Below are 24619 nucleotides of genomic sequence, written 5' to 3'. Positions count from 1 at the left end.
TTTTAATCACACAAAGTCCACATTTATTTATCTCTCATTGTGCAAAACCCCAGATTCTTCATGTTATAATCCAAAACCCAATCCACAGAAGACACTATACATTCACGTACATGAACTACAGCTTTCCACTTACTAGAGCACTCACTTTATTGCATTACGTCAGTCTCACACGTGTGTGCCTTTTTTCTTTCTTCTTCATCACAAATATTTGGTACTGTACACTGAAATATGGCTAAGGTTGTCAGCATAATTACTTGGACACACACACACACAACGTGACAGATCTAAGGCACTAGGAGTCAAAGACCTACGGTCTACATGTTCTGCTGAAGCACACATACAGTATCTATATCTAGGAGGATGGCGGCGAGGACAGTAATATTCACAACAGGCTTTTCTGCGCAGCAAACAAGAGTCATCAAATGAGAAATACAAAATGTCAGCACATGATTCATCTCTCCGCCTCCTTTCTTCGTCAGCCAAAATATAGAGGCTTGTGTGCTTTGATGCGGTGAAGCATATGTAGAGCCAAGTCCATCTCCAGATTTTTACCATACAGAATGGATATATAGGCACAGTTATATCCTGGTTAATCTCAGCATGTTGGGGTTGAGTTCTGTCGTCAACGATGCCTGAGAAGGAAACACTGGCGGCGTCCAGTGATGGAAGTCACAGCTCCTCGTTTGAGCATAGTGAACCGTCACGGCCGGTACGTCTTGATGACGTCTTTGATGGGCCTCCTGCATATCGGACAGCAGGCGCTGATCTGTCTCTTCAGCTTCAGCCCGCAGTCGTTGCACAGGCACATGTGTCCACAGGTGTAGATGACGGTATCCACCTCCTGGTCGAAGCAAATGGTGCACTCCCCGTTTTTCCCAGCAGAGGGCAGCTCTGAGGCAGAGAGACTGGGAGAGGTGGGAGGACTGAGGGGAGAACTGGGAGCAGTTACTAGATGGAGAGAGAGAGAGAAAGAGATGGGAAATGTGAGTGGACACAGTTAAGGCTAGTTTTTGAGGAGTGCCACGTTAGAGTCCTCACTTATATGCATTTTAACCGTCATAAAACAGAGACAAATATCGATCAATTTAGCTGATGTATCCATATGTCTCATACACCCATCGTCCAAATCCCAAAAATATTCTATTCTCTTTCATGGTAGAAAGAAAAGCAGCAAATTTACTCATCTGTGAAGCATAAACATGAACAAAAAGGAAACAAATGACTCACTGTTAGGATTCATGTTCATTTTTCTGTCAACTGACAACGTTGGTAAAGGACCAATCATTGCAGCGCTACTATATACCAAGTCATGAAGTTATAACTTAAATAAAAACAATTCATACGTGTTCAATTCAGACTTAAATGGCCAGTGTGTAAACAAAAACTCAGTGACATCTAAAAGTGAGACTGCAGATTGTAACAAACAGCAGATTCCTTCACTTCACTCCCTTCACTTCCCAAGCAGTTCAAGCCTTCGCTTGCCACAGAGTATGTATTCCTTTTTGTTTTGCATGGAAAGTTTCTTCTTCAAAACAAGAAACACAAGCACACACTGTGACTCTTTTGTCCGTTCAGGCTGTTGTAGAAATATGGCAGCACAAGGAAGGCCCATGCCTAAAGTAAAATTTCTGCCAAGAACTTCCTAAATGCTGCACACCGGACCTTTGATTATGGACTCACAAGTCAAGGAAAACATTACAATAGAGTCTATCTCCAGCAGGGACGCTACACAATAAGAGCCTCCCTGTTGCAACCCTGTGAGGTTGTTCTCCACAAACTGCAGCAATGACCACATTGAGTTGCGCCGTACCCAGAGAGGATTCAGAGGCAGAAGAGGACCGGTTGACACTGAACGCCAGGTCTGAGTCACTGTCATCTGGACTGCTGCTCTGAGAACTTGTGCTGGGGGACGTTGGGGGAGGACTGGACTGTAGAGTTCCTGTGGCACAAAGATAAATTCACATGAACAAACCCCAGACGACTCATGCAGAGCCTTTAAAGGCGGCGTTTACACAGTATGTAAAATGAACTGCAGTCTCTATCATTTCAACCCAGTGTGTCCTTGAGTGTTACACTACGCTGGCTGACCCGGATCAGATTAGATATAGCCTACATAATTCTACGACTTGCACTTTAACGGGGTGATTTTTCTGCGTCTGCTTGATGGCGAGAAGCCAGCGAGAATGTGATCTGAGCCGATGGGAGTTTACGTGGGAGTAGTGGGAGTAGGACTAACAGGTCACAGCTCAAAGCTGGAGAGGAACACGCAGACCAAAATGACTCAACTGCATTCCTTCAGCCTGGGAAAAAAAAATACATCGCCGGGTCTGTCTGGAGTCAAGACGATGCTTTTTGGGGGGGTTTTAAAATGTCAAAGCAGACTTTCAACATGTTGTGAAGTATCTGCGTCAATGGAGAGCTGAATGAAAAGAGCTGCACCAGCAGCAGCTTGACTTGGCTTAAAAGATGCAGCTGAACCATAGATATCCTGTTTTATTAGACTAAAGCTGGTGCCTAAAATGCAAGGGTTCTAGTAACAGCTGTTGAATAATGTCATTGTTAAACCTCTCTCTTGTCCTCGTGAAATGAAACAATGTAATAATGTTTGTATGGTCCATCCTTTTTTTTCTGAAAACAGGCTCTGCCAAGCAATACTATCAGACCAGACTGAGGGAGCGTTCGTGTGTGTACAGCAGCAGCGCAGGGCCAGACGGCGACAAGAAGCATTTATCCCATCAAACTGCTGAGCAACTGGGGTTTTTTGAGCAGCAGAATTTACTTCTGGAGCTTTTCTTGTAATGCAGACCATTAGCGGAGAGCAGGAGGACCACGAGCCAGAGTTTAATGGACTTGAGCATGACGTAGACAGAGGTCTGTCTAACTGAATTGTCTGTCAGTTAGACAGACAAGTCTCGCAATAAATGTATTATCACAGAATCGTCGCGTTATTATTGGTATCGTGTATCATATCATCATAACCCTGTGATTCCCACCCCTAGATTATATCTGTTAAGTATATCCGCCTTATCTAATTACACTAATTACAAAAATGAAGTGATTTGTGCATGCAACAGATTAAATACAAGTTTAGTTTCGGTTTTTGATATCATCTGACTCCACGTCACAGAAAGACACCCAGCCTACCCAGTATCCTGAGTCTGTTGACAGCCCCATGCAGGGTGAAAAAGGCCCACAGGACTTGAGAGGAGTCCACACAGAGCAACCTGCCACGTCCCACTCCGTTAACACCGTGGTGCACCTCCCCACTGGGCAACAGACTAAAGCTGAGCACGTCTCCAGAGCAAGGCATAGGAAAGTCCCGGTGCACCACCCAGTACTCTTTACGGTCCAAGAGAACCTCCGGGTCTGCCGGCAGGTCCCCGGCGTGTAGAGTTGCTGGATCACAGGATGTTAAACCAAACAGCAGTGCTCCAAAGTAGGGCAGGCCCAGGTGGCCAACCTCTACGTACAAAGTCTCACCCACATGCAGAGGCCGGTCACTGAACACCAGAGTCCGGCTGCTGTCCAGAAAGTGGATGCAGGCAGCTGAGCGGTCAGCAGAGAGTATTACATCAGTGCCACGGATTGGGTGAAAGTGCAAGTCATTGTCCAGCGGGGACGGGAGGCCACGCGCCATCCTCGGGACGTTGAATCCAGTGGTAGCAGACGAAGACGGTGTGGAAGACGAAGAGGTGGAGGAGCAGCAGGGGATGAGCTGAGTGTAGTTATTGAGCTGGAGGTTGGCCATCTTGGCAGCAGCGGTCTGGTTGTTCTCCAGCTGATTGTTGCTGTAATTGGCCGAGTCGTGGTTACTCTGGGGCAGGTAGGCACTCAGGCGGGCCGCACTCAGGCAGCTGGAGCCTACGCTCTCAGCAAACGTGCTTTCTGTGGTGGAGAAGATGGACAAACAAAGTATGTATCATATGATCAGACAATCCGAGGAAACTCGGGTCACATCCTTTTATATTTTTCCACCATGACGCCTGAAACACTATGTTTGTTTTTTCCTCTCTGTGTGTGGTTTTCCCCATAAGCCTATTATAAAAAGCTGAAACTAATGATTGATGTCATTATTGATTATTCTCCCAATCCAATGATTCATTTTCTATAGTACATTCCTATAAAGCATGGGGAAACAACTCATACCCCGAAGACATTCTGTTTACTCTCACAAGATACAAAGAAGAGCTGTGTCTGGAGAAGAGGAACACCGCTTTTAGTGTTCAGTCATATTGTGATGTTGTTGCATAAGTCTTCAGAACAAATCAGCTCTGTCAGCCAGAAGCTTATTTGACATTCACCAGTTTATTTTCCTCCCTATTTCATTTCCTCACACACACACACACATTCACAAAACCAGTTGACGGAGCTGAATTTCAGGGCCGATATAAACAAATCTGGCACGAGTATTTGAGTACACTGCCCCCAACCCCGCGAACACCCTCCACGCCAAAGCTCCTGGGATCTGTTGTCCTGACCAAACATGGACATAGCTCTTCTCAGACTGAAGATAAACACCCCCACTGAGTACAAGAGAAGAAACCGCGGGGGCAGAGAGTGATGGACATTATGGAGATGTAGTAAGAGTTAAAAAAAAAGGAGCAAAATGGTGAGTTATAAGTTTTGGGTTGAATCGACTGCACTGATTGGATTAGTTTTGTCATTGAGTCATAAAGTGGCAGCTATGGAGCTACTGAATGAAATAAAAGTTTTCTTTTAGCTGTGAGTGTATTTTACTGTCATGATTTTCAAGGCTATGTTCAGAATGTAGTTTGTTTTGGTGTATGTGTATATATATATATATATATATATGTATATGTATATATATATATATATATATATATATATATATATATATATATATATATATATATATATATATATATATATATATATATATATATATACATATATACATATACATATATGACTATTATGCCAAAAATGCATAAGCAGCCCGTTGTGAAATGCTTATGCTCTCACTTCCCTTCCGTACATGAATCTCCTCCCGATTGTCTCTCTTGGCTGCACTCACGACAAAAGCGATGAGTGTTTTACAGGAGTGCTTCCATCGAGTGAGTAAACAACACGATAAAATGCTTACCGAGCAGCGTGACCTCCTGAGTGATGCCATAGATATCTATGATGGCCCAGAGTGGGCAGCCAATGCTGAGCCCACAGTGGAAGAGGATGGGCTCTCCGTCATTGATGCTGTAGAAGACTCTTCCGTGGCGATCGGCCCAGAATGACAGCACGTTGTCCTTCAAGGCCAGCCTCTCGGGCAGAGCTTTGGCCCAGTAGCCGGGGCGCGTCACCAGGTCCGGGCACGCGTACTTGGGGATGTCGGTGGAAACCAGTTCACTGGGGTCCAGACTGGTGAAGCCAAAGCGCAGCGCTCCGCTCCAGCCCGTGTGCACACCAGTCAGACGAAGACGCACCTGAATGAACAACGAGGAAATCAATAATACTTCTAAGCTTTTAAGTTTCTAGCCACAGCTACAAAGGAGATGAGAGCAAACCTTCTCATAGAGGTGGACAGGCCGGTGGCTGAATGTGATGCCATTGCAGAAGCTGTTTTTGCGCGTGGCTCGGCGAAGCTGCCCGTCCAGCCTGATGTTCTTGCCTTTGGCGTGGGGGTGGAAGCGCGGTGACTCCATGTTGATGCTGACCGGAGGAGCAGACGTTCTCCTCTCCACACCGGCCCCATTGTGAGGCATGGTGTAGTACTGCCGGCTGGCCACTGGGCGGGGTTGCAGAGTTGCATCTAAGGGGTGCAAAGAGAGAAAGCCATCAATACTTCAACTCGATCAACAAAACAAGAGGCTGAAATGGAGAAAGTATTCCAATCCCAGAGTCCTGTATAATAACTATTATGTATTAAAGTATTAAAGAGACTTTTTGTCTGAAAATATGACACACAGTCAGACATAATTAAACGATTTTCCCCTTCTTCCTAGTGTTTCACAGCAAACATAATGTTATTACCTTCATCTGGATTTAATCATCATCAGTACTGAAGCATCGATGAGTGATGCTGCTGTTGTAGCTGCCGGTTTGAAAGAGTTTATGCACTGTTTTATTTAACCTGGGGCTCGTCAGATGATTTATGTGAGATAAGAGAGGAAGCAAATATGTTCCATTTTTGGACTCTAATCTTCTTAATCTTTTATTTTCGATGTGATATTGGATAATTTGAATTTTTCACTAAAATGAAACCATGTGAGAAGCTGAGAGGGACGATTGCTCTCTGGTGTGTTTGTTAACAAATCATACAAACTATATCTCGAACCCAATCATACTCTAGCTTTTTACACGCTGACAAATGGAGGTTTGATGTATTCTCTACCACTGCCTTATTCTGTTAGTTAGCTCATGTACCACCGCTGTCTTCTGTGTGTGACTCATCAGAAAAGGTCAAGCTGGTAACGTTATTAGCGACAGCGGTTATTGGATACAGAGGCAAAGTCATCCAAACACAATGACTCGTTTGCGAGTGGCCCATGGCAGTTAGTTTAGAGGGCAGAGGCCAGTTATGTAAAGGAGCCCACAGTCCCACACACTTCCTTTCCCACACTGACACTATGAAGCCTCTCTGTTTCACTCAAAAAAAGGCCATTAAAAAGTCTCTTTTTAGGATGGAACCCGCATTTTCGGTATAAAAAGCCAAAACCAAATCAGTCCTCCTGCCACAACCATATGGGATGTTTATATCGCAGAAGTGAATCACAGTAAATTTAGACAAAACCCCAAAGGCAGTGTTTGTTTTATGTAAAATCAACACAGATTTTTAGCAAAGCTAACATTATCAGCATCGCAGGAGGGAGAGAGAAAACCGTTAAAAACTTTATAAAAAACACACAAAAAAAACAAGAAGGAGATGCAATAAGTCTCCATCTTATTTATGGGCTATACACACACCCTTTGCCTACAGCATAAACAAGCACTGAATTACCCTTTTCATTCCTCAACAGTTCTCTTCAGAAGTGGAGAATGAATCCCACAGTGTCTCATCAGCGTGGAGAAGCCCAAATAAAAGGCATAATCTTTGATCTTCACCGGAGTTAATGTCCAAGGCGGGGGAAAGAATTTCTCGATGAATTACAAAGGACCCGAAATCAAATGACGCAAGCTGACTTCAGCGGAGCTCGGTTCGCCTGAGTTTAATATGAACTAAAACGAGTGCTGGAGACGAGTGTTTATGGTATATAGACTGAAATACAATATTCAAAGGGAGGCTGTGTTTCTGCGCCGCTTCGGGGCCCACAGTCAGTGTGATTACATTTCTGTTTAAAAATCCACTGTGAAGTGCTGTAAATACAATAAGTCAGTGAAATGTTCCACAGCACATTTCCTTAATTAGACATTGTCACTGATTATATTCTAAACTCTGAAGCAGCAGCAGTGAGAACATCTGTAACATCTCAAATGATGCCCCCTTCCTTTCGCCTCAGAAAAAACGTGGCTTTTCACGCATGGAGTGCGAGCCTGATGAGGGCTGGATCATAGGCCTTTAGGCTCAATATCTCCTTGACAGTGATGTACTGTGAGTCTGCACTCAAAGGACCTAGAGTGAGAACTGATATAGACACTTGCCATTATTAGATGAAAGGCATAGCACAACGGATCATGCTGCGAGGGACAACTCGCTGTGCAGCCAACGTTAGCCCCAGTCTGTGCCTCACTTGTTTCACCGTTTGAGTCACAGCGCTAAATATTTAGCGAGCTGTGAAAAACACTGTCGTTTATTAATTCAAGTTGTGATTGTATTTAAAGATGTCTTTGTCAGTCCCCACTTGACTTTTTGGATGCGTAGCAGCTCTACGGAGCAATGTTTTTTGTTTTATTTTTACAAATGAGTCACCGTTTTATTAGCCTTGTACGCATGCATGTGCACGTGGGTGGTGCAACACACACACACATCCCAACACACGCCACCAGTGTCGCATTATTGCACTCATCCACAGGTGGCAGTAATTTGCCAAGTAACGGCAGCAATGCACCAGAGAGGAAGAAGAAGAAGAAGAAGCCCCTGCAATGTAAACATGCAGGTTGTCTGTACATGGTATTCTTTTCTATTATATACACAAGCGCGGTATGATGTAATATTTTTCTCCTGTTTCGCAAGCAGAGTGAGGAGAGACAATATTAAGTGTGGCGCTCCATTCATTTGTAATGTTGACAAAAAGTAAAAAAAAGTGGGACTTGGTCAATGACAGGAGATGTAAACAGCAAAAAAATCCAGCAGAGACACTAAGGCTGGTCCGGGCGGCTGATGTGCAATGTGGTTAGTGTGTAAAGTTCAGCTGAAGCTCGGAGGCCGCTGCTGTCAAACAAATTCACATATAGCATATTTCTCCTAGAATCCATGTGTCCCAATCAGGACCGGAGTCTCAGCTGGTGTTTCTTTAAAGCACACATAAATGCACAAAACCCTAGGACTGCACAAGACACACTGCTGCTGTGCCAGGGGAAGCTTTTTGAAATGCAAAACTGATTTTGTGCATTCCTCAGTGGACGATCAGGCTTGTTATTCTCAGTGTACGTTCATCACGCCGGGATGTTCCTTTGTTCACTGTGGAGGATCCTGAGGAAATGTCGTTACGTCTTTGTTTATTTGCCGTGACTATAAGCTTCCTGGTAAAAAAACAAAAAAAAAAAACACCTCAGTGACATCACTGAAAACTCAAGATCGCGGCTGTGGGTCATGACCTTTTCGTCACTCAACGCTGACAAAAAACAATGATACACACTGGTATCCGGGCACACATCTCCACTACAGACCAACAAAACGCAGATATTGTATTAATTCTGTTGTAATGAAAGCCATGTAGAGTGTGAGCAGCAGGACTCAGGCTGCTCCTGCTGCTCTGTGACTAACTGTTCTCAGTCCAAACCCTACTATGTCAGCTGGCTCTGGTGGCAGAAACCACATCATTTAGCTACGGAGTGGGTTTGTTGGGGGCGTGGAAGAATGACAAACATTAAATCAAAGCGATGGGGAAGTGATGATCACGTAATATGCTTCTTGTGGCATGACAGTGGTTCGGTTAGTGACGTTCCAATATGCAGCTTTAAGCAAAAACAGAGGCTGCATGCAAATTTATATGCATTCTTGGTAACATGAGTTACACAAGACAGCTCATACTTGCGGGAATTCCAGAATAATACCAGCCAGTTTAGTTGTGTCTTTTTTGAATGGAGATGTTTAATAATTCATGTTTATGTAATTCTAGTTTGTTATAAATCTTGTTTTGCTCATGGTGTGTGGTTTGGGTTGCTGTCCTGTATTCGTTGGTAGCAATACAGTAATCTTTCCGTGAATATGACTGAAAACAGACAAAAATAAATTGTATTACTGTGCGAAATGAAAGCCAGATTGACAAAATGCTATGGTAGGTGCTGTGGTTTTGTCACAGATGACAGAAACCAGGCAGAAAGAGGAGGCAGCAAGTGCTTCACATGTGGTGACACACAACAAAACAGAAACCAATTTGATTTTGGAATGGACCTCAAAGTCACAGTCTTGAATAATTCTCAATCCATTCATTAAATGTTTAGAGAGGACTGATAGTAAAAAAGCTCATAATCAACATTTTCACTGGTATTATTCTTTTATCTGAGGCTACATCACTTGCTTGATTTGAATCCAGTAGAAAAAAAGTGGATCATTTGCTCCAAAGGAGCGCGCTCAGTCTTGGACTCGCTCCCTGGAATCACGCTCTTCTCCGCCGTGATGGGCAGCGCGTCTTTGCGCAGAGCGAGCACACGTGTGGAGGAACATTTAGGACTAAACCATGTGTATCTCCAGCTATCTCAAGCTGTTTCACACGGACGCCGCTTCGCACTGTACAAGACAGTCTCACAGATGAGAGAAATAAATGAAAGAAGCCTCACCTATTAAGGGTTTAGGTGTCGTATTCCCCATTACATCCAGAATTTTCTCGCTGACAAGTTCATTCGGATTGTAGTGCGTCTCTGTCCATCCATGTATACGCGGTCTGATGAGGATCTGACTGGACTCGGTTCAGTCTGCGTGTCAGTGCGCCTTCAAATTGCGTGGTACCTCCGCGCTGGAGCGTGGACGCGCTCGTCTTAATGTAAAAAAACCCAATCCGCTGCGACAGGCAGACACCTATAAACTGACGCACAACAGCCCCCTCCGCTCTTTAGTGTACAGGCTCCCCTCTGCATGTCTTTAAAGACACAGTGAAACACCGCCTCTGAATAATTGCCCTGATAATTCACTCAAAGCCAGTGATGAAGTGGCGCAGCCTGGTGCAAAACACCACGCTGTGAAGACGATGTTTCATTGTAAAGTAAGAGTTTCGGTTTCATCTGCATATATGAAGGAGGTCCTGCAGACAGCACAGTGTAAACCTCTATGATATATATACAAAAAAAAAAAAAAAAGGAGATTAAAGGACCACTGTTCGACTCGTGCTTTGTTTTCCACTCAGTTCCTCAAAAGGGGTTAAAGTGACCTGAATACAAAGTCAATCAATCAGAGACTTCTATTCCATCTCCTCCTGGATGTTTCAAAATCAGGGGATCTACTCTAGATAAATCACGTAATCACACTTTTGATAAAAGTCCAAGCACCATATGAGGAAATCCCCCCTTTCTTTCCCACCCTATCCTCTGCCCTCCCATAGCCTTGACTGCTGGGCTCCTCTCAAGCTGCTTCCTGTCTTCTGGACCACACTGCTCTCTGAGGAGTCATGGCCTGCAGGGCCTGCAGGACAGAGACCATTAGAGGAGGGAGTGCCTGGACCGAGTATGAGTCTCCCATCGCGGAGGATTAGGGGCCTGAAGCATTGCAGCAGCTGTGTGTCAAGCACGCAGTTCAAAAGCCTCCTGGTGGAGATATAAAAAAAGCATGAAAAGTTATGTGTCCTTGAGGTCAACGAAATATTCAGATTGTGACCAAAACATAAGACATTACTTTGGTATTTTAACTCTTCGGCTTGCGCATGAAGTTTTGCTGTGGTGTTTTTACGATCCATGTCGCACACACCGGAAAAGTGCCTTTTGGGGTTTCCCGCAGCTGCCACCACGGACGGTGATACACATTCTCACTCATGTTGTGACTCCAGTGAGGGCAAATACTGTAAGTCTCAGGAGAGATGGCGATTGGGTGAAGGGAGGCTGGGACTAAATATAACTCGGAGACAAAAGCATTTGTTTCTGCCTCCTCAATGCTGTTTGTTTTAGCAGGATATGGTGGCTCGGCTCCTTATGTGAGTGAATAGTGTTTGGGGTGAAGAGAAGCAGAAGTGAAAACCTACCCCCCCCTCACGCCCCACGCCCCACGCCCTCGCCACTGGCTCAGAAAGAAAGAGCTGCTATGGCAAAGGGGATTAAAACAGGAAGTGAAAATATGAGGCACCGATGGAGTCTGCAATCAAGCTTTCCCTGTAAACACAGCATAGCTGCAGTAACAAGTGCTGCTTCTCCTGATGATGCTCGGTTTGCTGACTGTGGGGCGCAAATGAGAGTATAATGATTGCTTGGTTTATTTTATTCCAAAGGCAAGGAACTCTACTTTCAGTCATGTAAAACTCTGTTGGGTGTGTGCAGAAATGTTCTGCCTCCTCACTATTGTTGCTTAATTTAAGGACAAATAAAAGGATGAAACTAGTTAAAGTACACACAGTCTAGTGTCTTCACTACTACTGCAGTAGATGACCCAATCTGGCAAGTGCTGGACATTCTGCTGTGATTACAGTCAGTATGATGTGTGAAAACAAGAGTTGCGGTTTACACACGCTACAGAATTTCAAGCTGCATCTATTTTTACGTAATTGGATGCAAATGGGTATGTTTTGCTCTGGCGTGAACCGTAATGTATACTGTCCCCCTTCTGGGCATCGAGCATCTGTGATGCAGCAATCTCACGAGAGCCCATACAGCAAACACGGTTATTTTGAGAGAAGCAGGGTAGACGTGCCTGGTTCGCTCAAGGAAACTTGGCCCGGAGCAGTGTGAACGCTGCCACGCAGAGCAGTGCAGTGGCTGATCCTTGGACGGCAAAGTGTTACATTTGCAGTATCTTAAATTCTTTTTAAAGATTCAAAGGCAGAGTAGAAATGCTCAGCAGATGGCTGTTTGGGGAGGGTTTGTATGCGGTGGTCTCAGTATCAGGGGAGGGCTCCTGTCCAAGTCCCACTGATCTAATGGATGAAGTGAGTCATACCCACCTTCAATGTGAACACAACCATCTCCATCAAACACACATGGGCCAGCACAATGAGCCACATTCATACACAACAATGTTTTTCTGGTCACCTCTTTTTCTTCAAGTGCTGTTCTCAAACGACATCTGCTTCCAACGTGTGCTCCCGTCTTTACATTTGCTCGACTCTTAGCACTCCGAGCACCTGCTTTTCAAGAAGTTCAACTCCTGCCAAAGCCATTGTATCAGGGTTTTTTTTTTTGTTTTGTTTTTTGAAAAAAGTCCCTCACAAACATGATGAAACAGTGAAAAGGGGGGAAAAAAAGAATTCTCTGTTTTAAATCAAAGCAACAGCAAAACATTTGCCTTTAATTGGAGCCATTTTAGAGGGAGTTCTGGCCATATGGTAGATGCCCTCACAGATTGTTCTAACTTCCAAATCCTCAGATCGTGAGTCTGAATGTTGTGGCCATCTTGTGCAGACAAAGTGCATGCATGCTTGGTTCCACTTGTGCACTTTCAGATTTCTGTAAATTAAAAACACGACTACGGAGCGAATCACTGGCAAATGGTGTCAATTGGGAAAACAAGGCACTGGTATGAACATGGTACAAGAGTGCGGGAAACTAATAAGCGGTTAATAATAGCTCATCAGTAATTTGAGTTCTTTTCAGTTTAAAACCAGTATACAAGAGCACACTTGTACTCAAATTAATGACTATACCTCATTTTCTAGCACCAGCAATTATTTTTTTTATCTCTCTGCTCATCAGACCCTGCCATAATTCTTTAATTGGTTTCACTTAAAAAAAAGTAAGTAAATGTTGTCCTTTACCTTCAAGCCTTTGTCCAATGAGTTCACGTAGTGTTGATTCAGACCTATCAGTGCCACACGAGTCTCTCTCTTTCAGAAGTGGACTCTCTAAAGTGCTAAAGAAAACCCTGGACATTCAGCAGTTTGATGAGGTAAATGCTGGGTAGCAGCGTGGTGGCATGTAAAGGCGCTAGCAGTGTTTGCTAATTATTCAGAGTTACTTAGGGAGCGACAGAGTGAATATGCTCTACAACTGTAAAGCTTGCTGATAAGTTTGTAGCCATCAGAGTTTATGATCAGTTCATCAAAGAGAAAGGAAACATGGGAAACAACATGAGACAAAGAGTCCCAGCTGTAATAGAATAGAAGAAGGAACATTGTACCTGCACGGCACGTGTCCCTGGTCTTTAATTATTGTAAAGATAATGGACAGAGATATTGACTGTGATTCAAGGAATTTCCTGGTTCATTTTTCCACTGAAGGAATCTAAATCATGGCATTACATAACATGTCAGGCTCTGACATTACATGAACCCTTCTTCTCTTACACAGCGGAAGGTGGCGATGACATTGAAAAAGGTTGTTTTAAAATATTTAGCGTGATTGACATCGTAAACTGTAGTAAGCTGTCAGTAAATCCGTGTTGCACAAAACGGCAGTCTGCAGCAGTGCAACATGAAACAGTGGCACAGCTCCACTGAAGTGTTGTTTTAGGCCTCTCTGTCAGTGGGAGACGTGCTAAAAATGGCCTTTCAATGCATTTAACCAGATGCACGGACAGTGTTCTTCCTCCATCTGTTCCATTGTCTTGCTGTTCTCGGGGATGAGGAGCGGATGCACCACCGAATGAGACGCAGGAAATACTCTCGGCTGAGAACAACACGGCCAAGTTCATCCAGCCATCAGACACAAGAGCATCTTAAGATTGTGGCAAAATGAAAACATCCCCCTCATGCATGATCTGTAATATCTAAATATGTAATAACATGTTGACATTTTAATTTTATGAGCTAAAGCAAGGACTTCGTTAGGTCCCTTTTCTTGCATCTTTTATTCACGCTGTGTCTAAACCGTAGTGGAAAACACATGGAGTCATGCATGTTGTCAGAAGTCTAATCACAGCGCTGACTGGTGTCCAGTATCTGAACATAGGGACAGGAACGTCTTAACTGGTGTCCATGTCAAGGTCTTTGTCATCTTTAACATGACCCCACACAATCAGCAGCAGCCTCACGTCTGTCAGCCACACTCCAAAAATAGATGTTCTGGTCAAGCCATAAAATTTACGAGGTGAAGCTCAATGTTTTTTAATGATTCTTCAAAAAGCTATAAAAACACAAGTGATGTTGGTGTGTTGGTGTGTGTGTGTATACACCAGTATAAATGTGTGTGTTTTGTGGCAGCTTATAATGGAGGTGGGAAGGATGCTGTTTAGCCAGAGCTTTTTTTTTTTACTGCAGAACCGCAGTTCTTGTGCCAAATTCACATTAATCCTGTCAGGCATTAATGGAGCTTGGGAAGCCGTGAAATCGTGTGGTATATACCGTATCTATAGTTAAGAGGACCCCAATTAAGCCAGTCAACATCATTAGAATTTATGACACAGTTGAAAAAGAAAAAGCCATTTAAGGCTCGCCAGAATTTGCCTTCAAGCTCCTGAATCCTAACATCTAAATTGCTTTAATCTAAAATATTTGGGTTAAAAGAATCCAAAATCTAATAAGAGAAATGCAGGCAGTTGTAGGAAGTGCTGAGCCGCCAGAGACATTCCACCAATGAATCAATTTCTCTGTGTTGCTGCTCTTTCATGTTGCGATCATGTAATATAATTTCTCACCACAGCTACAGCAGCAGTTTATCAAAGTTAATGTTCCAGAGGAGTGGAACTTTAATCACTCTTGTAATATGAAGTGTGTTGTATATTATAGTGCGTGTGTGTTGGAGGGGTGAGGGTAAACTGGGCAGTAAACACTGCACCAATATACACATCGTTTGGTTTTTTTGTCTAAAGCATTTCCTCAGAAGGCTGCGGACTACATCATGGAATAACTGGAACAAACAATAACAACGGATGAAAATCCAAAGCATTTTTCATTCTTGTTTTTGGAACTTTTTCCAAAATCAAATATTAGCACATCCCTTCTACTAACAAAACGTTCACCCAGCACCAGCACGCCTGGTGATGCAGACCGCAGAGGGCTCAGCGACCCACGGAGGACCCTAGGGTTATGACACAAAATACCTGAGCTATTATTACACTCTGTGGTCCCCCAGTGCACTAAAAGACACCTAAGACCACTTTCAACAACAGCCTAGGACCAAAGGAAAGGGCATATATATATATATATATATATATATATATATATATATATATATATATATATACATATATATATACATATACGGCTGCAGGTACTACATTACATAATATTTTTCCGTCCAACTTTAGCCTCTCTCCATTCATCTCTCTGCAGTCAGAAACAAGACTGGAGCTGTACAGCAATAGCATGTAAGATAAACATAGACTGTCTATATAAAAACGGACATAGTCTCCCAGTCAGAAAAGTGGAGCCCTGAAAGTATGAGCAGTTAGCCGACAGGGAGCAAAAAGAACTATGAGAAAATGTGCTCACTTCTCGCTTGATTTATTTAAACATTTTCCTGAGGAGTTATAGTTTCAGGTCTTAGAAAATGAGGATGAATTGAGGAAATCAGGTGATAAATGGTCTATATTTTATATAGCACTTTTCTAGTCTTGATGACACTCAAAGCTGCTTCACACTACAGTTTTGCCATTCACCCATTGACACCCATTTTCCTCACTACAGCAATTGTGCTGGAGCAACATGGGGTTAAGTGTCTTGCCCAAGCAGCCGGAAATCGAACACACAACCTTCAAGTTGAAGGGAGAGTTGCTCTACCACTGAGCTACCGTCGCCTTCGCATCACCTTCTTTTTCCTTTTAACAGACGGCATCACATTACTCCAATCTTGGCTTCACTCCACTGGCTCCTCGTACGTTTTAGAATTGATTTTAAGATTTTACTGATCACGTTTAAGGCTGGTCAAGGTCTAGCCCCTGACATGCTGACCCCATACGAGCCTGTTCGCAGCCTTAGATCCTCAGGCGGGTCTCTCTTAACTGTTCTGAGGGAACGGCCTGCCTGCGGAGATAAGGCTTGCTAATTCAGTGTCATCTTTCAAATCTCTTCTCAAAACTCATTTTTATAGACTTGCTTTTATGTGATGCCATATTTTTATTGTCTTTTTTATCGTCTTTTTATCTGTTTATCCTTTCATTCTCATTGATTTTGTTCCTTTTCTGTGTACTTTTGCTATTTAAGTATGTGAAAGCACTGTAAATTGCTGTTTTTTATGGCGCTATACAAATAAAGCTTTACTTACTTACTACGTGGTGCCTGGTCGAGGGTGACAACTGCAAACTGATTGAGCAATTTTTGATCCACTAAGTCAGTGTTTCCCAGGCCTGGTCCTCAGGGAGCACACCTGATTCAGATGAACAGCTCGTTATCAGGCTTCTGCAGAGCTTGATAACGAGCTGTTCATCTGAATCAGGTGTGTTGGAGCAGGGCAACATCTAAAACGCGCAGTGTTACCTGAGGACCAGGCCTGGGAAACACTGTAACTGATTTATTGGCAGAAATTGCCTTTAAAATATTCTGATATGACTAATGACTACAACAGTAGGCTAAATAGGCTGCTACCTATTTGGCAACCTCTACAAATATTATTTTATTTACATTTATTTATTTTGCTCAATGAAAGAAATGTATATCTACATCTGCTGCGACATGAGTATGAAAAACATTCGAGTGCTGTCCAGCACAAGAATCAAGCTGAACAGTGCCAAACTATAGATCAGTTAAAAATACTGAACAATCCTATAAACATGGGTTACTCTCCAACGATTACCAGGGAAATGTGTAAAATCTCATCAGGAGTCTGGTGTATTGTGAGCCATCACAGACCCTGCCGCTGTATTTCAGTTCAATGACAGTGGTCATGGAGGAAGTACTGAACAAATAGTTTTAATTAACTGATTCTAATGATGCCGTTCATGAAAACAACTGCTTTACAAGTCGCTTGCCACTCGTTTGTGTGTGTCGCGTGTACGTTTCATGCAGCCGTGCAGTAATGACTCCGCCCATGTTGAGTAGGTACTATATCATAGTGCAGAACCAACCTAAACCGTGCTGTGCTGAGGCTGAGGCGAGCAGGGAAAAACGCTCCCAATATATCAGCATATCAGATAACAGCAAAAAGTCCATTATCATGCATCCCTAGTTGTTGGTAAAATGATCTTTTCTGCTACTTTTTTCCACCGGTCAGCCTTGCTCTGCCCCTCTCTGGAGATTACATGTCACATATAAGCTATCCAGCTCCAAATGTCCCATAGAAGGCAGAGAAATCAGAACTGGACCAAACTTACTGATCTGCAGGTCGTCAAGGTTCATGGAAACTGTGTGCGTGTTGCAAATGTTAATAAAAACAAAGTAACTCTAACTCTGGCTTCATGTTATGGCTGATTCTTCTTCGTATTATTGATAAGATTTTTGTCGCAGTTTCTGTTCTCTAACTGTGGCTCACGTCCCAAAGCAGATCACCACATCGAGAAGCAAATTAAATTCTGACCGAGCCAAAACAAGAGGCTGCAACGCGCAGCAGTTTTTGTTCTCCACTGGACTGTGCATCACATCATTGACACTCTGGGGGACATAAGTGAAGCGTTTTCCTTCCAGAGCTCTGGGCGCATGAGTCACTCGTGTCAACTGTCACGACAGACATCCAAGCCGCTAACAGCAGCAGTGCAGCAGCAGGTCCAGTAATGATCTGCTGTTGTTTTCTGTGTCAAGCGTGATTTCAGAACTTATTAAGCTTTAATAAGTGTTGTCTCTTCCTGTAGCATGACAAGAATTGAGCAGAGCAAGGACGCCATGCTGGGGTTCCTTTAGTTGATATAATGTCACTTACATTAGTGGATGCTACTGCACAATCTATTCATGTCTGCCCTCAGCAGGAGAAACATTTTACCTGTCATGACAGCTCTGTATTCATGCCAGGATTATGTTGTTGTTTCCTTTCCAGTTTCCATGGCCTCAGCTGCAGCTGTTTGGCTCTTTTTTTTTTTCTTTTTTTCTTTCTCAGCAGTTTTTCCTGAGCAAAGTGGGAATGTAAAATCAAAGAGATGCTCATTATTGCTGTGCTTAGGTCTTGAGCTGAGGCACGCTCCCTGCCTTGCGAGTGACTTGGGTGGGCGTCGTTAATTAGAGAGCAGGCTCTCTGAGTGCAGGTCTCCAGGGAAACAGCTGCCATCCATCCCCAGTTCCTATGGAGCAACTTGAAGCTGAGGTGGGTAGTGACTCCTGTGCGGTTCTGGACAGATGCCCTTCACTGAGCACAGCCACACTTCCTTCTTCCGTGCTAGATGAGGTCTTACCTCAGTGATCACTAATCATAGTGACAAATTGTGACTGCAAAGTGAGAGTGTCTTGTGAAGGATAATACATCTATGCGAAGAGTCTATAATACGTCAGTGTTTTGGCACAAGTTCATATTGACATGTCTCCATCTCAGGGATTCAGACATAGATTGTGTATATACACAATTTGTTGTGGATATATTCCTTCGGTTTGAAGAGTGAAGCCTAGGAAATAAGACACCATCATCTTTTTACTCTAGCCTTCAACTGGCTCCTTTTTATTCAACCCTTTGTTGTGTTTTATTGTATTTGCATCTCCTTTTTATTTTATTTTATTTTCCTTCCATTGTAGAGCACTTAGAGCTGCAATCCTCGTATGAAAGGTGCTATACAAATAAAGTTTATTAACATGGGGCTAACTGACAAAAATAACTCTGTTTGAATGGAAGTCAATGGGAAAATCAACCTACTTCTCCCCTGATTTATAACTTCAATAACAAGTTTCAGCTCTTCTTCCGAAGGAGCATGGTGTCGATTCTGTAACTCATGTTTCCGTTGAGCACCACATGGTTGGCGTAGTGGTTCGCACTCTTGCCGCAAGAGGATCTAGGTTCGCGACCCGGTCCTGCATGTTCTCCCTGTGTGTGAGGGTTTTCTGGGTTCTCTGGTTTCTTCTCACAGTCCAAAAACATGTGGATTTGGGGGATTAGTGTCATTTCTGGTTGAAAAAACTGTCTTTATAAATCTTGAGGATTCAAAATGTTTAATTGTGATTATTTTATTTCTATAGATGCATTTCTATAACGTTTATGGATTATGGAAAATGCCTCTCTTTTTCTTGAGCTGTTCGTGTCAGAGCTGTTCACTTGAAAATGTTCAGAAAACAAGGAGGGGGAAGCAGATAATGAGAATCCGGTCTTATCATAGCGTACCAAGTCAAAGAAATAAGGAAAATAAACAATGTGCATGGAAAAGCAGCTCTTCCTTATGGCTGACTTGCAGCAACAGGGACAGATCTAGAGGCAAAGAGCCAGACACCCTCTGTTTTCCTATGATTCAGATTAGTTTGTTTTGGCCAACGAATTTAGAGTCCAACACAAAAATAAACATATAACTGGGTTATTTCCTTAAATGGAAGCAAAGGGACCCGAAAATATTATATATATTTTGGAGAAATACAAAATCTTTGTTTTTCCTTCGATGGCAATATGAAACAGATGATTGGTTTGTCTTTGTTGTATTCCTTCAAAGCGATCTCAAATGTTCAAATAAATAACAGTGAAGTGAAATAAAAACAATTTCATCACCAAGTGTTTCGTGCAGAATCCGTCTGTGTCTTTTCTTTAATCTAAGGCCGTGAAGGGTAACCAGTGAGCCAAGTTCAAAGTTGGCTCTAGTACTATTGAAATCTAGTGAGCCTGGATTGGACACTCGCCGCTATCTGGAGCCTCACTTCATAGATGGACCTGCATACCAGACATCAAAGACAACTGTCAGGGAGCCGACGGGAACTCTGTAAACTGATCTCCTGTCCAGGACACTCTGGGACATTACAATGTACAGTATGCAGCTACTAATGTAGAAACAGGTAAACAACAGGTAGAGTTTACAATCCTGGAATCCATGAACGCCACTAACACCACGTTACATAACCTCTGCATTTGATTTTGAAGGAGGGAAATATCGGGGTCAGTTTCACAGACACTTGGTTCACCTTTAACACGTCTACACCACTGAGTGCTTCCGCCCATCTGTGCCCCTTTTCCTGTTCTCCATGTCCCACTGCTGCCATCTGCCCAACCACCAGCTCAGTCCCTTTGTCTTCACCCGCTGTCCCTTTCTAACGCAAGCTCCCATTTATCGTACTTATTATTTCCCCCCCTAATCTTCCCCCCTTCCCATTCCCTGGCCCTCTGTCCCTCTCTCTCCCTCTCTTGTCATGACATTGGCCTGTGACACGTGTGGGAAACTTCTGCAGGGCCCCAGCTTCGGACAGGACACTGATATACTGACAGTGCTGGCTGACGGAGCTATTTCTGGAACTTGTAAATGTGAGAACTTCCTTTCTTAACGTATATCTAACATGTTACATGACTTTTAGTTCCATCAGGCAAATAAATGGCCGAATTGTTTTCATCACTTCGCAAAACAGTTTGCAGGAATTGGTGGAATATTGTGATACGTTGCGCAAAACACAATGTTGGGTTATAGGACAGTGAATCTGGCTCTCACTTTCAGGCTGACTTTGTCAGCAATTGTTCTTCTGTCATTATAACCCTTATCAGGTGTTTCCACACATTAGGCCCGATTTTTACGGGCAACATCCGGCTCAAAGTTCTGTGGACGGCCAAACTCTCTCCCCTGCTTGGAAGTGAGGGGACAAGACAAGGAGAAAGCGTTATTGAAGTGTGACTTCAGAGGAGGAAGCTGAGATTGCGATAAGGGATGTGAGCTGTCCGCTGCCAGCCTTCGAGCAGCACACAGTCCAGATGGGATTGGATGAGTGACTCCATTCACCGCAGTTAATGGAAGATGGTGAATGATTTCCCTGCGCTCCATTATGGGTCACATTGAAAATGGAGCTAAAGATGTAATTTAGGGCTGACACTGTTAAAAAATGCATTGGCAAGAACTTTGATGATTGATTATCTTTCCACTGATGATCTTTGAAAGCAAAACGTCTCCTGATTCCAGCGTCTCTTAAAAAAGTAATGGTAACGCACTCTGCTGAGGTGCTGCAGGATTTAAAAATAGTTTGATCATAGATCTTAGAACCACAGAGTGTCTTTCCACCAACTTTTTTGTCAACCTCATCCAAACATACTGAAAGACCCAAGTTCCGTACAGGACTTCTCCTGCAATCAGGCTCCTGTAGGACGATACCAGCTGCCAATCACACTGGTGCCCACTCATATGTGTAGTGCTTTATTGCATTTTATTTTTCTAAATGGAAACATAATTTACAAAATCAATATCATGTTCTAGTCAATAAAAGTTGAAACTAACGATTGGGGATAAAAAATTAAGATAAATACTGATGTTACAACTGCCACTGACTCACATAGACCAGTCAGTCATGAAGTTCTATTTTTCCAGAAGTATATAAATATATACAGGAAGTAAGAATATATATATATATATTCTTACTTTAGATAATTAGATAATTAGCTTCTTTGCCAAATATATATGTATATATATATTCTTACTTTAGATAATTAGCTTCTTTGCCAGAAGCTCATTTAATTAAAGGGAAAAGACAAGACATTGAACTGAAACCATTACAAATGGTAAATCTTTCATTAGGAGTTTAGGTCAAATGAACATTGTAGTACAAACAAGATTGTATTATTAGTATTGTTGTTATTATCAATATTCAAAATAGGGGTGGGTCAAAATATCGATTTGGCAATATATTGTCCTCCTTCCTCGCGCAATACAATAATCGATACGCCAGGAGTTTACAGCGGGATAATGGTGAAGAAAGCTGTGCTCCATCCACGTTCAATACAATTCTCACCTCTATTTCAACATGACCTGATGCCTCAATAAGAGGAAAGGCTGAACCACTGCCATGACCTGGTCATAACATTTAATTCATCATTAAAAATGTCGATTTAAATGAAATGGTCATCTGTTTTCATTTCTTTGTCACAAAAACACAAGCTGGCACACAAATAGACACAAACACACTCAGGCAGTGTCTCTCTCTCTCACACACACACAGACACATTATTTCCATACATTCAAACGTACATTTCAGATGCTTCGTTCAACGTGGCACAAATTATTTGAGATCTGGAAACAACAAATGAAGCAGTCCGCGATGATGCTCCTTGAGTACCAGACCAAGCCCGGCCTGTAATTCAATCCTCTGGGTTTCCTTTATGACTATACTCTGTTCTCCACTCTCATCCTCCTCCTTCTAACAGTCAGTGTGTGTGTGATGTTATCAGTGATGTAGAGCTCTAACATACATTAAAAACACGTATATTAAGCACTAGCGCTCTTCAAAGGCCCGCCCTGCAGCGGCAGCAGCACCATCAAAAATAGGAACAGACCTTGGACAACGATTACACAACCACACCTGTCGCTTGCTCCAGGCTGAAGTGGCCTCTTCCAGTGAAAACACATGGAGCTGCTTCACTGAGTGTGGGTTTACATTTAGACAATGGATGCTTTGATTGAAACAATGTCACTCGTTTTATGACCTAACAATAATACAAGCAGAGCTACGTTTGGCTGCAAACATCCAGTGAACTCATCTCTCTCTCAGCCAGAGTCAGATCATGTGTAGTGTTGAGCTCTCTTCGCTGCCCAGCCCACACTTTGGAGAGGTCAGAGTAAAATGGTGGCGCCACCTAGTGACGCATAGTAAAACTTCAATTTCGATTTCAATGGAGCGCTCATGTGTATTTAAAAGATTTAGTGAAAGGCATGCAACATTGAAGTCAATCAATATGAATAATGGCTATTGGTGTTGAATGTAATAAACTGTTGTTATAATAAGTAGATGACATAAAAACTCAATTTTAATTATTATGTAAAAAAATATCTAAAATAAATAAATGAAAATCTGAAAATGTTTTGTTTGAGGGTTTTTTTTATCGTAAAATAGTAAGGGACTGTCCAAAGTTGTGATGGAATGTTTCTCATTATGACCGTTCTTATCCTGTACCTTCCTTTTTCTATTCTCACCACTATTTTGTCTCTTTTTTCCCATCAATCCACAGGAGCCTGGGAAAACTATGACATCACCAGCCTCTTTTAACCTCTCCCAGTCACACGGGGGCTGAGTGCAGCAGCAGCAGCAGCAGCAAACGAGTGACAGGCATTTCCTGTCTGTCTAGAACAACAAATAACAAAGCTTAATGGATATAAGATGCGGTACGATACACCAAAAATGGAAAAATTCTAAATTCAGGAACAGATATTTGAGCAAAAATAAGTTTACTGTAACAACTGTACTGATAAACACTCAATTATGTGTGATGGCTGTTTATCCTCTTTATAATTTCAATGTCATCAATTTACCCGCAATTATCTGTGGTTGTGCTTTTACTATTTTATTTTGTGCTAAACTGTAGGACTGAAGAAAACTGTTAACCATGTATCCTAAATACAAGTATATCCACTTTATTAGGTACACCTGTTTGAATGCCTGTAAGCAGAAATATCTAATCATCCCATCACATGGCAACTCAGTGCATATACACAAGTAGACAGGGTGAGGACAAACTGCTAGAGTTTAAATCAGAAGCAGCAGAATGGACAAGAAAGTTGATTTAAGACATGGAAGTTGGTGCCCAGGATTTTGATGCACAAACATCTCTAGTATTTACAAAGAATGGTCCAAAAAAAAGAGAAAATATCCAGATAATGAGTTGCAGTTCTCTGGACGAAAAGGTCAGCAGAGAATGACCACACTGGTCCAGGCTGATAGAAAGACAAGAGCAAATCAAATAACTGCTCGTGAACATGTCAAACCCTGAAGCAGATGGGCTATAGCAGCAGCAGACCACACTGTCTGCCATTCCTGCCATCATATTCGGTGTCATGTGTTCCTAATATTGTGGCCAGTGAGTGTATATGGACAGAAATGATGATAACTAACTGATATTACCTTTAACACATGTATTTTAGGAAGGATTCACACAAATTAAATTATAATAGAAAAGTATTGTCATTGCAAGAGGCTAATATAATAAATGTGTACCTCATGTCATGTGTACCTAATATTGTGGCCAGTGAGTGTATATGGACAGAAATGATGACAAACTGATATTATCTTCTAACACTCAGACAAATTACACTGTAAGAGGCTAATGTAATAACTGCATTTTTGTAAGAATACTCACTGTGAGTTGAGAGCAAACAATAATTGTGGCTCATATCAATATGGATTTTCTGTGTAATCAAAATGTTTTATTTGATTTAATCACAGTCAAAATCAAGTTTGGAACATGAAGAAATTAGACTTACCTTCTCTGTTGTGGTGATATTTCTTTTCTTTGGTGGAGACAGGTAAACCGTACAGACTGAAGGGGCTGCACATGTTTGATGACTGGTTATTTCCCATGTTTGACTATGACAAATGTTTCCACTTAAAAAACGAAATACTTCATTAAATGAGTAAAGTAAAGTCTGACAGCTTATCTTCTCGTGCAGCTGCTCTTTTTCACAGTGTGCTGCCTC

The 24619-nt window shown here is 42.5% G+C and overlaps 1 protein-coding gene across 3 annotated transcripts; it reads right to left on the bottom strand.

Annotated features, from left to right (window-relative positions):
• Positions 1 to 24619, bottom strand: neurl1b (neuralized E3 ubiquitin protein ligase 1B). 3 transcript variants are annotated; one of them, XM_044040937.1, is made up of 7 exons: positions 24407 to 24468; positions 9895 to 10854; positions 5520 to 5764; positions 5105 to 5438; positions 3145 to 3885; positions 1811 to 1939; positions 1 to 948 (listed from the first exon to the last, which is right to left on the bottom strand). In XM_044040937.1, exons 2-7 carry the CDS (start codon positions 9923 to 9925, stop codon positions 701 to 703), a joined length of 1728 nt encoding a protein of 575 aa, XP_043896872.1. In that variant the 5' UTR covers positions 9926 to 10854; positions 24407 to 24468; the 3' UTR covers positions 1 to 700. The 3 variants fall into 3 exon arrangements, with proteins under 3 accessions (XP_043896872.1, XP_043896873.1, XP_043896871.1); XM_044040938.1 differs by lacking the exon at positions 24407 to 24468 and adding an exon at positions 10943 to 10960; XM_044040936.1 differs by lacking the exon at positions 9895 to 10854 and having other exon boundaries at positions 24407 to 24619.

Source organism: Solea senegalensis, linkage group LG12 (genome assembly GCF_019176455.1).
Source record: "Solea senegalensis isolate Sse05_10M linkage group LG12, IFAPA_SoseM_1, whole genome shotgun sequence".
Classification (NCBI taxonomy): Eukaryota; Metazoa; Chordata; class Actinopteri; order Pleuronectiformes; family Soleidae; genus Solea; species Solea senegalensis.
The sequence above is the reverse complement of the archived record's forward strand: the minus strand, read 5'-3'. Positions and strand labels throughout refer to the sequence as shown.

Coding starts and splice junctions, on each gene's coding strand:
- neurl1b (XM_044040936.1), bottom strand. CDS start 24,503: ATGGGAAATAACCAGTCATCAAACATGTGCAGCCCCTTCAGTCTGTAC. Junction 1,940..3,144: donor CAACAGACTCAGGATACTGG/GTAGGCTGGGTG, acceptor TTTGTGCCACAG/GAACTCTACAGTCCAGTCCT. Junction 949..1,810: donor TGCCTCTGAATCCTCTCTGG/GTACGGCGCAAC, acceptor CTCTCCATCTAG/TAACTGCTCCCAGTTCTCCC.